The sequence below is a fragment of the Vulpes lagopus genome, chromosome 6 (genome assembly GCF_018345385.1).
Source record: "Vulpes lagopus strain Blue_001 chromosome 6, ASM1834538v1, whole genome shotgun sequence".
Classification (NCBI taxonomy): domain Eukaryota; kingdom Metazoa; phylum Chordata; class Mammalia; order Carnivora; family Canidae; genus Vulpes; species Vulpes lagopus.
In genome coordinates, this window is record NC_054829.1 from 19,958,605 (window position 1) to 19,974,781 (window position 16,177).

The 16,177-nt window shown below is 41.1% G+C and overlaps 1 protein-coding gene across 4 annotated transcripts in view; it reads right to left on the reverse strand.

The window, feature by feature from the left end:
- Window positions 1-1,437: 1,437 nt before the first annotated feature.
- Window positions 1,438-16,177, reverse strand: part of TSHR (thyroid stimulating hormone receptor) — a 151,899-nt gene continuing 137,159 nt past the window's right edge. For all 4 annotated transcript variants that reach the window (XM_041757665.1, XM_041757663.1, XM_041757664.1 and 1 more), the window contains 2 exons: window positions 6,604-6,792; window positions 1,438-4,951 (listed from right to left, as the gene is read on the reverse strand). In XM_041757665.1, coding sequence (XP_041613599.1) covers window positions 3,538-4,951; window positions 6,604-6,792 — 1,603 coding nt within the window. In that variant the 3' untranslated portion in view covers window positions 1,438-3,537. The remainder of the gene's footprint in view (window positions 4,952-6,603; window positions 6,793-16,177) is intronic.

Genomic DNA, 16,177 nt, shown 5'->3' on the forward strand with positions numbered 1-16,177 from the left:
TTGGATGAAAGGTAAGGATCATGAATGTTAGGTTAATGGTGTATATATATTTTCCCAAGATGGCTTTCCCTGGCTGGGGGGCTCATGGTGATGCCCATGTCAATGTCCAGGCTTAATTTTATGACGTGAAGGAAGAAGTAGGCAAGTGGGCTGGGTCTGCCCCTGCCCCAGACCAGGAGGTTGGCCCCGTCTACACTGATCACTCATTTCCTTTAAGATCATTTTCTTGATTTCAGCCTGGGGGAAACACTGAACGTGCCAGTTGTTCTAACTGATGTAGTGAGAGATGATGGGGGCACAAGTGAGACAGACTTGCAACTAATTACTCTTATTAGTCCCTCAGTCCTGTGACTTTCAGGCTTTGGGGTCTCTTTGGGACCCTGCAGGGAAGTTGTAGAGGAATACCCCTCTACAACTGAAGCCTCATGTGGTTACTGTGTTCCGGGCTGCAGCCTTCTCTACTCTGTTATCCATCAACTCAAGGCCACAGACTTTCCATCTTTCAGAAAGCCACCAGAGACTTTGGTCTGTTGTTGGTGTCACTTCTCTTCATAATATGGTTTTGGCTTGGTCCCATTTTATACTTTTTAACTGTCATTTCAATGGAATTTGAAAGAAGAAGGTTGGTAGGTGCCAGGACTCAGTTCACCCCTTTGAGCTGGAACTTATATATATCTTTTAAAACAGAATGCATTGCTACCAAGTTTTCCTTGTCCCCTTAGTTTTCAGGATAAGAATCACTCTGATGTGTCATAATACATTCTCCCCCAAAGACTCCAAGTAGTTAAGAGTATTTCTTCTCAAACTGTAATTGTTTTGAGTTTTTGTGACTAGAGTTTTCATTTTTGCTCTTACTTTTGCCTTATTGCCACTTTCATGGTGATGCTCTGAATTACGCTCTTTTCTTCTAAGTGGCTGATACAAAGTAGATTATCCATAAAGGAAGAATCAGTAAACTTTGAGGGTTTTTTTAAAAGATTTTTTTATTTATTCGTGAGAGACACACAGAGAGAGGCAGAGACATAGCCAGAGGGAGCAGCAGGCTCACCGTGGGGAGCCTGATGTGGGACTTGATCCCAGGACCCTGGGATCACGATTTGAGTCACAGGCAGATGCTCAACCACTGAGTGACCAAGGTGCCTCTAGGGTGTTTTGAAACATACTCCTTTGGGCAACATGTATAAACTTTAGGGCATGAATTTTGTGACATCTATTGTGATTGGCCTAAAGCCATTCATCTTTAGTAATTTGGGTCTATCTTCAGATAGTTGATAGATTAATTAAACTCTGACCAAGTATTATAGATTTATTATCTTCATTAGGGCACTATTTAAATTCCTAATGTCAAAACTAGTCATATTTTCACTCTTAGCCATCACTATCTGTCAGTGGACCATAATTCAATTCATCATGAGTAAGTTTTTCACATAAAGACCATTTATAATCAAGATACAATTTATTACTTCTGTTATTGATCATCAGTTTATTTATGAATTCCTTAGCAAATTTGCCAGTTGTTTTTTTTTTTCCTGTCTTCAGTTGTAACACATATAATGGTAACATTAAAAGAAGCTCACAAATTACAAAATGCCATACTGTAGGACTCAGCACAATCATTTCATAGGAAGAAAATTTATTTCATGTTGTGAATGCAAATTTTAGTAACAATTGTGTTGAAGTTACTTTTCTAGGACGGTTTCCAAAGTGTTATTTCAACTACTTAAGATAAAATACATTATTTATCAGGATGTACTATTTCAAAATGTCACAGGTGAGAAACACATGCCAAACGATAACACAACTGTTTAGTTTAATTAGTTACAAGCGAACTGGTGGATAAGTCATGATTTCAAGTGTGTATAATATTTCTACTAAGATGTCCAATCTCAATGATAATCAGAAATGGGTATTGCTATGGGAATATCCTAGGTGGGTTGGGGGACCATCTCTGTGGGGGGGGGGGGATTGGGCCCAGTAACCCTACTCCACAGACTTGAAACAACAAATGCTTCTAATTCCTTGGTGTGCTTCATGAACATTGAGAAGCAAATGCCATCTCTGCTTGGGGGGAAATTAAGGGACTGTTTTGACAGGTAATCTGAAGAGTACATCTATATTAAAAGATTGATCCTAACCATTTTAAGTAAGAGAACACTATTGGGAAATAGAGATTCTGTCCAATGATCAACAGGTTGGAAAAGGCTAGCAGTTTTGGAGAGAAGAAACTTCTCTTGATAGCTTTAGTGTTGCTTTGCCTGAGTGTTTGATAGTTTCCAATCCCTGGACAAGTTAAATGTTTTCAAGTTAATCTATACAGTGAAGTAGTAACTCTGAATAACCAAAATTTGCAAAACCACCTTTTATTCTGTTATGTGAATACAAGTCTGTTTTTGGCCTGATAATTGTAGCTGTAGAGATCTAGTAATTAATTGAGTGATTTAGATCCAGCCCAACATGGATCAGACATTATAATCAAAATAGAAAAAAAAAAAAAAAAAAAAAGAAATGTCCTGGGTCATATATCCAGCCTCCAAAGAGAAAGAGATGGCTGCACTACAAGATAGGAAAAATAAATTCTTCTTTCTTAGTGCTTTTCTTTTTTGTCATGGAAACATGTTTTAAGGGGAAGGGATATACATAGAGTTTTGAAACTGAAGAGGCCATCAGGCTCTCTCATTTCTAGACTTAGAAGTGGCCGAGTGATTTGCTCAAGCTCCAACAGTTACCTTGTGGCCCTGCTTTATTAATCAGTGGGTGATTTAGTGTGCCCTGCTCATAATTCCCACTTGCTGCTACTTAGAAATATTTCTAGAGTTCACGTATTTTATGCTATAAGACTAGCCAAGAAGAACAATTCTTACTTTGCTCAGCCACATAAGCTGAAATCTTGCCAGTTTTTTTTTTCCCCCTGGGCAACGCCTAACAGTTGGGTCACATCAGGTAGGTCCTTGTGAAGAGATGATATAGTTTCAGAGGCTGAAATAACAACTAAGCTAAGCCTTTCCCCTCCTTCCACCACATAATAGCTGCTTCATGCATGTATCCTGCTGGACTTTTCAGTTTCGAGGATTCACATTCTCTTTGGTTGTATCCAAGAACATGAAGGTGGACCAAGCCAACATGGGGCTAATTCTATCTTGAGGTCACCAACTCAGTTAATAGCATTTGCCATTTACTGAATCTTTACTATGAAACGCTATTTGAAAGTGAGAAGCTCAATGTTGACCTGGTTCAGTTAATATCTGTTGGACATCTTATACAATGTTGTTAAAGCAGTTAGCATCCAACAAGTTTTCTAGAAAGTGTCAGTTATCTTGATATCACCAGGGTTCAGAAGTGCTGGTAGCCTCTCTTCCTTCTGGGAGGTAATGATTAGGTGGTAGTGCTACCCCCTTTTTGGAGATGAAATTTGCCTCATGAAACATCACCTGCAAAGGTTAGGTCAGCTGTCTTGTGTATATAATGAATTTGGAATATGTGTTCAAGAAACTAGATTTTTAGAAGTCCCCCTGCCACTGCGAGTAGTATAGGGTCTGCTTACAGAACTGTTTGGTTATACTCTTTTGAGATTTGGCCCTGCTTATTTGGGGTTAGATGGGAGTTTTCAAGCAGTTCATACTCATCCTGCATGTTGGGGAGACTTTGCCTCATGTCCCGGGTAACCTTTTGGATCTGAATACCAGCACTATTCTTTGGAGAAACCCTCTGGCCCCGGTATGCCTGAGCCTGGCGTTTACAGATGCCAAACTTGCTGAGCAGGATAAATACATCCCTCTGGAAGGCTTTCGTGAAAATAGCATAGAGAAATGGATTGGCACAGGAGTTAAGTGGATAGAAGAGAACCAGCAAGATTTTGGAGTTGGTAACAGTGATGAGAGGCTTGTTCATAAGTGCTGACAGAGCGTAGAATGAGATTGGGGCCATGCACATGAAGTCAGTGAAGATCAATACAGCCATCCTTTTGGCAATTTTGGTGTCTTTGTCCCCCGGGTTGTACTGGGGATTTCGGACTGTGATGTAGATCTTCACGTAACAGGAGCAGACAATGATAAAGGCAACTATGTTGAGCAACAGAACAAGGATAATATATGCCAGGGCAAGAGGTGTCTCAGTGTCCATGGGCAGGCAGATGCTGACCTTGGCATAGCTGCTTATTCCCACCAGAGGGAGCAGGGCGAGCAGGAAGCAGCAAACCCAGCCCCCGACCATGATGGCATATGCATGCCTGAGGCGGATCTTCCTATCCAGGCGCATGGCGAAGGTAATGGCATACCAGCGCTCCAGGGTGATGACTGTCAGTGTATACACTGATAATTCACTGGCAAAGACGGTGAAGAAACCAGCTGTGTTACACCCAGGGCCCGTCTGCCAGTCGATGGCATGGTTGTAGTACTCAGAATGAGTGTAGAGGTCTACGGAGGCGATGAGGAGCAGATACATCCCCATGCAGAAATCTGCAAAGGCCAAGTTGCACATGAGAAAGCGTGGGACAGTCAGTTTGTAGTGACTGGTAAGGAGGACGATCAGGACAAAGACATTGCCCAGGAGAGCCAGCAGACTAACAAACCACACCACAATCCTCAGGAACTTGTAGCCCATGATGTCTTCACAGGGGTTGAACTCATCTGACTTAGGAGTACACACCATGTCTTCATTGCCACCACACACAGTGTAGTCATAATGGCTATCAAAGGCCTGGAGGGTCTCTTCCTGTGGGTTTTTAAGCTCCTGGCCAAAACCGAGGATCTCATCTTCTTGTTCTTCGAAGAAGACATAATAATGAGAATTGCTATGGGTATCCTGGAACTGAGAGTTGTCCTTGTACCCAGCATGGCTGTCACCCAGATACTCTTCATATTCCTGGTCAAAGGGGCCATTCAAAGTATTCACAGATTTTCTCTGGCGCAGGCTCCGAATACTGCTCTCATTACACATTAAGGACTCAAGGATTCTGCAAGGCATCAGAAATAAGTCACTGTTTGCTGAAAACCACTAACGGTCCCCATAACACTTAGCAAAATATGCAGAATACTTACTATGATCTACATGACTCCACAACATTGTACATGATCTAGTCAGGCCTGTTTCTCCTACATCATTTCCTATTACCCACCTCAGCTTCAGCCCTCTTTGAGAAAGTGTTCCCTTCTCAGAGAGGCCTTCCCTGATCTCTCTAAATAAATTGGCCTATGTTATGTTTATTTCTTTTATAGTAATATCTGATATCTTCTTATTTGCTTGCTTACTTTCTGACTTCCCCTAGTAGTACATAAACAAAATGCAAGATGGCTCTTGTCTGATCTATTGCTATGGGATAGGACAGTGCCGAGCACATGGTAGGTACTCCGTAAATATTTATCAAACAAATGAATAAATTGATTCTATCTTGCAGGCATGCTCATGGAAGTGAGATTTGGTTTTTCACTAGCCCGCCATACTGACATCATAAGAGATTCTTTAACTGCTTCAGCTGCTGAGCAGATGTTGATTCATCTATGGTACTTTGGTTAAAATGCCCAATGGACCTCCTGTTCCAACCTGTTTGGAGGTTAATGAGAAATCTGGACCCTGATCTTGAGGTCCACTATAGCCTCCCGCCCATCTCTGGTCCTTTCCTAGCCAGAGCCACACAGCGTCCATATCAAGTCTGCTATCACCATCCCTGGGCCTCACTTCTGGCTTTCTGCAGGTGTTGGGCCCATCCTGGCCTTCTTTGCATAGCCATTCAAGTTTCCCTTTTGCTTCTGCCCCCACAATGAGATCCTAGTTTATTTCTGGTTGCAAATATGAGTCAGAAAGTCCACCAATAGATACTGTAGAGAAACTGAGAAGTGAATAAATGAAGAATGAGAGTGGTGTTAGGACAACAGGATTACAGGAGATACAAGCAGGGAATAAAGCAGAGTATAAGTGTAGGTGAAGGCAGCATGGGGAGAAGAAGGCTGTCCCTCCTTTGCAGCTGGCAAGTGGCCTGATAATAAAATAATTCATAACGTGGCTAATATTTATTGAGAATTTAAAATATTCCAGGTCATTGCAATAGGTGTTTTCTATTCAGTCTCTCATTTAATCTTCTCAAAACCTCCGTTTGTAAGGATAACATTACAGTCTCCATTCAGAGAGGCTCAGGGAAGTTAGGTAAGTAGGCTGGAATAACACATTTAGAAAATGGCATGGTAGGGTACAAAGCCAGCTGAGTCCAAAGTCCCCCCCCCCGCCCGCCCCACATAGCCAGTAAGCTGTGACATCTGCAAAATCTTAATTGCTTGTGTTCCTAAGTTTGTCCTCATAGTGGTGGCATCTACTATGTGTTGCCGTACTTAATGTGTGTTGAATCTGGAGACTGGGAATCATGTAGTATAATCTCTACAAGATTCTACAGGATCCCCACACCTCCCTGCTGTGAACCAGTGACATTGGTTTCATTTCTCATCTGCAATCGCTTTGAGTCTGTGGGGGCATTGTGCCCTCTGGATTTCATGTTTCTCATGGATGCTTCAATCTTTCCACCTGGCTTTCAAACCACAAACCTTCTCCAAACCCAGAAATTAATGCAACTTCTACCAAGACCCTTTGTCGCTTATTCCAGACACCGCCATTTACCCTTTGATTTTCTTCTGATTCTTAAAAGCACAGCAGTGGCTTGGATAAGAAAGGTCAGCCCGTGTAAGGTGAAGGAAACTCAAGGAAAGTGGGAGTTTCTTTAGAGTCCAAGTGTTTCTTGCTATCAGCTCCTTTAGATGCTCCAGGCCTTTGGATGGCAGGGCAGTAACACTGGTGTAAGAGACATCCCTGGGAAGGAGAAAATAGAGAGTTGGTGAATATCCAGAGTCTTCTACTTCTTTTTTTTTTTTTTTTAAATATTTTTAAAACTTTATTTATTCATGAGAGACACAGGCAGAGGGAGAAGCAGGCTCCATGCAGGGAGCCCGACGTGGGACTTGATCCTGGGTCCCCAGAATCACACCTGGGCCGAAGGCAGGTGCTAAACTGCTGAGTCACCCAGGCTGCCCAAGAGCCTTCTACTTTTTGACTGGAAGGTCAAGCAGGCCAGAGATTAGTAGGGGTATGCTCCTTTCACGGCCTGAATGTGAACTGAGTTCTTTACATACTGCCACTGGTCTAAGGAGGAATATTTGGCTTCCAAGTTGATATGTTACAAGGGACTCCCCATTTTTATTACTTGGAATTCCAGTATGCATCAATACAAATAACAGTTTAGCAGACATTTTATTTTATTCGTTGCCATAAATGCAATCAGAGGAATCAGAGGCAGATTATCAATTTTACTCCAGAAAATTATACCACATAGCTACTAAAAGGTCTCTAGAGGTGAGAGAAATATATTTGAATAGTCTTAAAGGGGACTGAAGGGGACTGAATTGCTCTCAGGGTCTATGGGGACTAGGGATTTGGGATTAAGAAACTGCTCACTGAAATGGACCTAAACTGGTATCATGGAAATCTTCTAATGATGCAGAACGTGGGAGTTGTGCCATAACCTGGTGAATTCATGACTGATAACAAACACCCCTGAGTTTCTTTAGAAGGCTGTAAATGTATTTCATGGAAAGAAAACTCCAGTATTTATAGTAATAATCTGAAATGAGATTCAAGTCACTTCCAAAAGCAGTGGGGGGAAGGTGGTGTGGCTGGAGTCAACACAGACATTAGTATTAGCTATTAAAGTAGAATTAGGGATCCCTGGGTGGCGCAGCAGTTTGGAGCCTGCCTTTGGCCCAGGGCGCGATCCTGGGGACCCGGGATCGAATCCCATGTCGGGCTCCCACTGCCTGGAGCCTGCTTCTCCCTCTGCCTATGTCTCTGCTTCTCTCTCTCACTGTGTGCCTATCATAAAAAAAAATTAAAAAAAATAAAGTAGAATTAATTCATATTGCAGTATGATGTTTCTTTTTCTTTTCTCAGTCCCAGAGAGTCCAGTCCAGGTTATATATCTTGCCCCATCATTTTTGGCATTGAATAATAGCTTAAATAAAACCATGAATATTTAACCTAGTACCTCTTATTTTATATTTTTATCAATTAAATTTTACAATACATTTTACAATTTTTAAAAAGACTTATTAACTTATTTTAGAGAGGGGGGAGGCACCAGAAGGAGAAGGAGAGAAGCATAATCCTGGCTGAGTGTGCAGGGCTCCATCTCATGACCCTGAGACCATGACCTGAGCTGAAATCAAGAGTCTGACACTTAACTGACTGAGCCACCCAGGCGCCCCTGTTTTACAATTTTTTCATGATTACATTTAAGAATGTTTAATATAGGGATGCCTGGGTGGCTCAGGGATTAAGCATCTACCTTTGGCTCAGGGCATGATTCTGGGGTCCCGGGATCGAGTCCCACATCAGACTCCCCGCATGGAGCCTGCTTCTCCCTCTGCCTATGTCTTTGCCTCTCTCTGTGTGTCTCTCATGAATAAATAAATAAAGTCTTTTAAAAAGTGTTTAATTAAATAATTAGTAGTATCTTATTAGCAAGAAAATCCCAAAATTTACAGCTTCTTCCTTTATGTTATTCTAATTTGACTTACCTGGGATTTACATTCTCAGGGTTCAAGGTTTCTAGAATTTGCTAGTCATTTTCTACAAATATGAAGCTCTCACATTAAGCCCATTATTAGTACAGAACTGTGATTCTCAGAGAAGGGTGTCACATTTGCTCTTCTGTTTTGTATGTACTTTAAATTCTATAATTGAGCATTTCCCAAACTTGCCTGATGGTAAGAATTACCCCTGGCACTTATTACTATGTGTTCTCAGGTGATTTTTAACATTAAGCAAGTATGTTTGGGAAACTATCATAAATGAACAACTTTGCTGTTAGTAAGAGAGTTGAGGGATTTGGGAGCTAGCCATAAATGCATTTGTGAAGTAAATGAAGCTAGATGTTGCTCTCCTGCCTCATCCGTCCTTTTGATGCAGCATTTTCTCTTTTAGCCATGCTGCCTTCAGGGGGTTACCATCTTTCTGCCTTCAGCTTTCTGTAGGCAACTCTTTACCCAGTCAGTGATGCTTTCATGTCAATGAAACAAGAGAGCATCTCTTGGCTCATTTTCCCTGCTTTGCTGTCTGTTGGCTACACTGATTGCCTGTGTTCATCTGACTTTATCCTTCCAAGTACTGTGTTTGCACTTCAATACATATTTCTTGAGAGAACACTTTAGGAACCATCCCAGTTACTGAGTGGCAAAAATACCCAAAACTACATGGCAACAAACGACAATCTTTTTATCATTAGCATAGCTTTTGAGGATCAAGAATCTGAACAAGGCATGGCAGGGATGGCTTGTCATTGTTCTGTTGTATCTGGGAAGCTGGGAAGACTTGAAGGCTGGGGCAAGTCAGTGCCTGGGGCTGGTATTATCTGCAGACTCCTTCACTTGCATGTCTGGGCCAGAGCTGAGATGACTCAAAGCTCAGCTCAGTTGGGACTGCTAATGTGGCTTCCCCGTGGGGCTTGGGCTTTTGCTTTCTTTTCTTTTTTTTTTTTTAAAAAGATTGTATTTATTTATTTATTCATGAGAGACACACACACAGAGAAGCAGAGACACAGGCAGAGGGAGAAGCAGGCTCCATGCAGGGAGCCCGATGTGGGACTTGATCATGAGACTCCAGGATCACGCCCTGAGCCAAAGGCGGACACTCCAACTGCAGAGCCACCCAAGTGTCCTAGGGCTTCGGCTTCTCATATCATGGCAGTCAGATTCTGAGAGGGAGCATTTTGAGAGGAAGCATCTATAGTGTCCCAGGAGAACTAATAGATCTAAAGGCAGGGAACATAGAACTCCTTTCACAATGGGAGGAGTGTCAAATAATTTTGTGTTTTATTTTAAAACTGCTATAGTGATCCAAGTAGTGGGGATAGCATTAAGGCAGATATTTAGTGAAAACTGGCAATTTACCACTCTGCAGATCAGTGTTTCTTGTCCAGGCACTAGCCGGGACCAGCATCAGAATAACCCACAACAGAGACTCCTGAGCCACACCTTAAACCAACTGGATTAGAATCTCTGCTGGTGGGGCCCAGGAATCTGCATTATTTAAGATGCTCTCTAGGTAATTTAGAATCTTACTTCAATTCTCAAAACATTTTTGTGAAGCACATCCATATTAAAGCTAAGACAAAGAAAAACAGGCATGTTGTATCCAAAGAGACTCAGTAAACCAAGGGTGGAGCCATAACTATAATTTGGATATCAAGTTTAGGTTCGCTGCTGTAGAAACTTTCTTCTACCCCTTATTGTCAGTCCTCTGGAGTCTTTTTTGAACATAGAGCCAGGCACACCAATCCTCCAGGGACTCATTAGGATTCTGGGAGGAAGGAACTGAGTCCATGGTTTTGTCTGAGTGTCTGTAACAAAGGGTATCTCAGGTAGCCTCCAGTTGGGTCCCAGTGGGGCTGAGTTGGGAGAGTGCTTGGACAAGGATGGAGAAAAGCAGGTGTTGGAAAATGTGTGTACAACTTATGATAGAGACATCTGTAACATAATGAGAACTTGGCCTGTAGTGCGTGTTCAATGAATGGCAATTCCCTTCTTGCCCAGTTTGGGGTTTATCTCAGCACAAGTCAGAAGCAAGGAACCCGGCAAATACAGTTCCAGGCCAGATCTTGATTTGCATATCCAACTGCTTTTTTGACATCTCATCCCAGATGCCTCATAGGCAACTCCAACTCAACAGGTCCATCCCCAAATCAGCTTTTGATCTCCTATCCCCACCCAATTTAATCTAGGAAAGAAAAATCAATTTAATCGAGGAAAAAAAAAAACCCTCTCTCCCCACAAAATCCCAAATCCATGTATTTGCATCTCCAGCGTAGGCTCTCTAGTCCAAGTTGACATCATCTTTTGGTGCAATAGCTTTCTTGTCTATCCTTCCTTCTTCCAGTGTATCTTCCACACGGCAGCCAGAGTAGTCAGACATAACATAAGAGTTGAGTAAGGTCACTTTTCTTCTTAAAACCTTTCAGTGACTTCCCAATGTACCATGAATAGCATCTACTCATCCTACCATGCCCTTTAATGTCCTACAAATCTGGCCCTTGCATACACTTCCAAGCTCATCTTAGGGGCCTATTGCCACTTACAGCCCAAGTTGGAATCTATCTCGAGCCATCTCACTCCCCGCTGGCATAAGCCACTTGATGTAGCTCTCAGACTATCCATTAGGCCTGCTGTTAACCTAAAGTGTTCCTAAGCTACTGCCCTTTCCTGATGCAAGCCACTCCACTCATGCTACTTTGGTGCTTTATAGAGTCAAGCAAGGGGAACAATTGCTTTTCCTCCTTTTTGGTATTTAACCTCTCTTGCAGAGATCTACAATTTTAATCAGTCAGTCTGGCTGCTATCAGAAAGGAAGGGAGGAGTTCCTGTATACATGAAAATAGTCGTAAGCACTCCCTTTCCACTCAAAAAATCCCAAATGCAATGATTCTTCCCTCCAAGCCTACTGGTATTTATTTCCTACTTGTCTCCACCATCTTCGAGGACTTGTGTTCTCATGGAGTCTCTCTTGCCCTTGCCCTACATTTGTGCCATGAATGTCCACAGAAAGATGCAATTGAACTACGCTCTCTAATCAGATTTTAGCTTAGCTGTTTATATGTCTGTAGCTGTCTGCAGTTTCATGGTTCTCATTACTACTACCTTAGTTTAGGTCTGAATTACACTTCACCTGAGGTGTGCAACAACTTCCTGACTGGTCTTAGAAAATTTCTACTAATCCCACCTTCAGACTTAAGATAGAATGTTCTTTCTAGAACTTGGACCTCATTGTATTGTTTTCCAGCTTGAAGCCATGGTTCCTCCAATGTCTACACAATGAAGTTCGATCTTCTTAGAAGAGTATTCCTTGTCCCCATTGGGAATTTCTTCCTGAATCCTGTGTAATGTTCTTGATTTTTCCCCTGTTTCATTGGAGCACCTTTTTGAGTAATTTCTTAGAAAAGCTATATATGAGGGAGATATTATCTGCATCCTTGCATGTCTGAAAAATGACTTTTTTTCTACCCTTCTATTCAGTTGATATTTTACCTGGCTCTACAATTTTGGGTTGCAGATAGTTTTCCTTCAGAATTCTAAAGGTTTTACTCTACTGATTTCTACATTGTTGCTTTTGGTAAGACTGATACAATTCAGGTTCTTGTTCTTTGGTCATTGACTTGTTTTTTACCCTCTGGCAGCTTTTATGGCTTTCTCCCTCTCACCATCTCTCTCTCTCTCTCTTTAATTTCTAGCTTTACTGAGATATAATTAATGTATAACATGTAAGTTTAAGGTGTACAACATGATGATTTGCTACCTGTATATTTTGTGAAATGATGCTATGCCACTCTCTTTGTTCCCAGTGTGAGATTTCAGGAAGATACGCCTTGGTAAGGATCTTTTTGCACTTATTACTCTGGTCCCTGGGGGTGGGGGTGGAGCCTTCAGTCTGGAAGGCTGTGCTCTTTAACTTTAGGACAATTTTTGGAATTGTTTCCAGGATAACTTACGCCTCTTATTTTCTTTTTTTTTTTTTAATTTTTTTTCTCATTTTCTTTATTCCCTCACTGTAACTCCTCGTAAGTAAAAAAGGAACTTCCTATATATTCTTATCTCTATTTTTTCTTGTAATTTTTCTGGTAATTTTTTATGATTTTGTTTTTAAGTAATTTCTATACCCAATGTGGGGCTCAAACTCACAACCCTGAGGTAAAGAGTCTCACGCTCTACTGACTGAGCCAGCCAGATACCCCTTCCCTATTATTTTTATTGAGTCTAATGGCAGAATTATTTTACTGTATCTTCCATCCCTTCTACTGAGTTAAAAAATTAATTGGGCAACCCCGGTGGCTCAGCAGTTTAGCGCTGCCTTCAGCCCGGGGTGTGATCCTGAAGACCTGGGATTGAGTCTCATGTCGGGCTCCCTGCATGGAGCCTGCTTCTCCCTCTGCCTGGGTCTCTCTCTCTCCCTGTGTGTGTGTGTGTGTCTCTCATGAATAAATAAATAAAATCTTTAAAAAATTAATTAAAAATGTTGTTTGTAGCTTTATTGAGGTATAATGAACAAATAAAAATTATATAGACTTATGGTTACAATATGGTGTTTTGATAGATGTGTACATTTTAAAATGATTATCACAATTAAACTGATGAACATATCTGTCACCTCACAAAGTTGTTTTTTTTTCCCTTATGGTGGGAACACTGAAGATCTACTCTCTTAGCAAATTTCAAGTATACAAAATAGTATTATTAACTATAGTAACTATGCTATACATTAGACCCTCAGACCTTATTCATCCTGTGTAACTGAAACTTTGTACCCTTTGCCCAATATCTCTCTGTTTCCTCATCCCCCAAGCCCTGACAACCACCAGCCTACTCTCTTTATGATGAGTTCAATTATTTTAGATTCTGCATTTAAGTGGGACCGTGCAGTATTTGTCTTTCTGTGCCTGGCTTTGGATTTTTTAGTTTCAGTTTGATCAAAGTTGGGACTGCCTATTCTGTTCACTGCCATATTTTTGGCACTTTAGACTGGTGCTTAAAAGACAGAAAGTTCCGAATACATAATTGTCAAATGCACAGACAACACTTTAAGAAGAGGTTTCATATTTTTTTCTTTTTTAAAAGATTTTGTTTATTTGAGAGAGAGAGGAGAGAGAGATACAGAGAGAGAGAGAGAGAGAGAGAGAGCGCACATGAACAGGAGGAGGCGCAGAGGGAGAAAGAGAATCTCAAGCAGACTCTGCTGAGAGCAGAGCCCTCCTGGGACTTGAGCTCTGAGATCCCCGAGCTCAGGACATGTAAGCCTTTTGTGCCTTAGTTTCTTCATCTTGAGTTTGTTGAACTATAGCTGACAGCGTGTTCTCAATAAATATCTATTGTCACCATTGTTTTTACTGCTGTGAGAAATGTCTTCTCAGATTTGTCTCAGGTCACTAATGGTGGCTTGGTTAAAAAGTTCTCTTCTGTTCTCTGTGAAGTGTTTGGCTCCTCCAGGCTCATTTCCACCCCATTTGTTAATCTCGGTTTCCATCTTTCATGTTATAAGCATTCTTTCGCCAGTAATTCTAGGTTGCATGTTCATGCTTAAAAAGCGAGACTGAAAATCTGATTGGGAGCCTGTCCTCTGGCAGACTCTGCTTTAGGGCAATTGTGTGGGAGAGCTGTCCATTATGCTGTTGGGCCATAAAATGCTATAAAGATTATGGAGGTCTTTCTTGCTTTAGAGTTTTTCAGCTTTTTCAAAGAAGAGTCTTTAAATAGGTTAGGTGGGACCTTGGCTGCTGACATTATGCATGAATAGGGCAGTGGATTAACATTTCTAGGTGTAGATCTCCAATAAATCCTTCTGTTTTTAGCCTCATGTTTCATTCTTGCCACATCCATCACTTCCCAATCCCATGCCCTTCAGATGTTCTACAGGGCAAGGAAGCTATCTTCAGATATATGCTTCCTGTAAGTACTCTTACATTTGCCTTCCTTCTCCTTTGTCTTTTTCCTTCTTAGAATCCCGTAACTCACCAGACCACCCCTGTATCCTCATATATCCTCTCTGTCCTTGTGGATTTATGTATATCAAAAATTCCTTTCCCATCTTTTAGGGGTCCCTTAGGAGGGAGAGGAAATAAAAGCTTAGGTTCAATGTATCATTCTTAATCATTACTCCATTTAGCATGTATATCTGTGCAGGAGCTTAGACCAAATACTCGTTGAGTGCTGAGTCAGCCAGACAACAAATAGTTTCCCATCTCTGATGGAGAGAAAGAGTCTGGTGAAAGCCCCAAACTCAACAAAGCAGGGATCACTTTAAGTATTTGAAGCGTATCTTCCCTCATTCACCTAAATTTTTATTTGACCACTTTGAATCTGGGATTTTATTAATAGTGCACCTTCTTTTCTAAAATAAAACTTAGGAAAGGTAGTAGGATTAACAATTTTGTTTTCAGAGTGAGAGAAAATGGAGAGTAGCTATCAGCAACAAAGGGATCAGAAATGATTTGTGAGTGCAGCCACATGGAGGGAAACCTACAAGCCGGAGGGCTACCCTCTCCTAGTGACTTGAGCACTTTCCACAAAGAGCTCATCAAGTGATGGGCACTGAGTTTCCTGAGAATTTGTCTCTAGCAAGTATTTACTCACAAAACAGAAGGCAGCTGAGCTAAGCCTGGCAGACAGTTGGAAGTCTAATTGTCTGGGTCATGGGAACCATCTCAAGTTAAGTGTCTAATGAAAGTAACAGGACATGAATTTGGAGAGAGTGAGAGCTTCAGGGTTATATACAGGGCAAGGATATCACTGAATTTTAATGATGCCAGAAAAACAAAAAAGAGCCAATTGATATTCGATGTCATAGGAAGAACAAATTGCTCCTCAAGCAATTATGTACTCTAACATCCCCAAACACTGGAACAATTTCCATTTTTGTGAGATGTATTGTCATTATTATTTAAGATGAACCTTTGATGAATTCAATTGCAAATTAAATAAGCACTAATTAGCTTGCCAGTGTTTCAGCAGCGGTTGCAGGTCTCTTTTATGTTTGCTTGTAATAAATGTGAGTTTTTTTCTAAAGGTCAATAGGCAGAAGCTGACCCATTAAAAATGTGTAGTCACATCTGCAAACTGGTGGATGAAATGCATCTAAAACAGAAAGAAGATTAATTTACTGCTTAAAAGGCAGTTTAATTAATTTATTAATACTGACTTGAATAACTTAAGGGCTTAAGAGTTATACATTCAAGAGAGTGAGCCTGTTTGACTGATTATAAGAATTTAAAAACATGATATGCATTTATTCAACAAATATTTATTGATTGCTTTCTGTGTATTGATCTATGATTCTAGGAGCTAGGGCTATAACCATAAGCTAAACAGGCAGAAATTTCTGCTCTTTTCATGCTTATATTCTAGTGGGGAGAGAGGGACAATTAAAAAAATTAGTAAAACACAGAGTATATTTGATAATAATAGTAAATGCTATGGGGAAAAGGAATGCCAAGAAAAGAAAGAACTCAAAAGTGGAGACGGAATGGTGGAGGGTATCAGAGAAGGTTTCATGGAGGAGACAGTTGAGCAGAGAGGTGTGAAGAAGGTGAGGGAGAGAAACGTGTTGCTATCTGAGGCAAGAACAGTGCAGGCTGAGAGACCAGCTAATGCAAAGGCCCTGA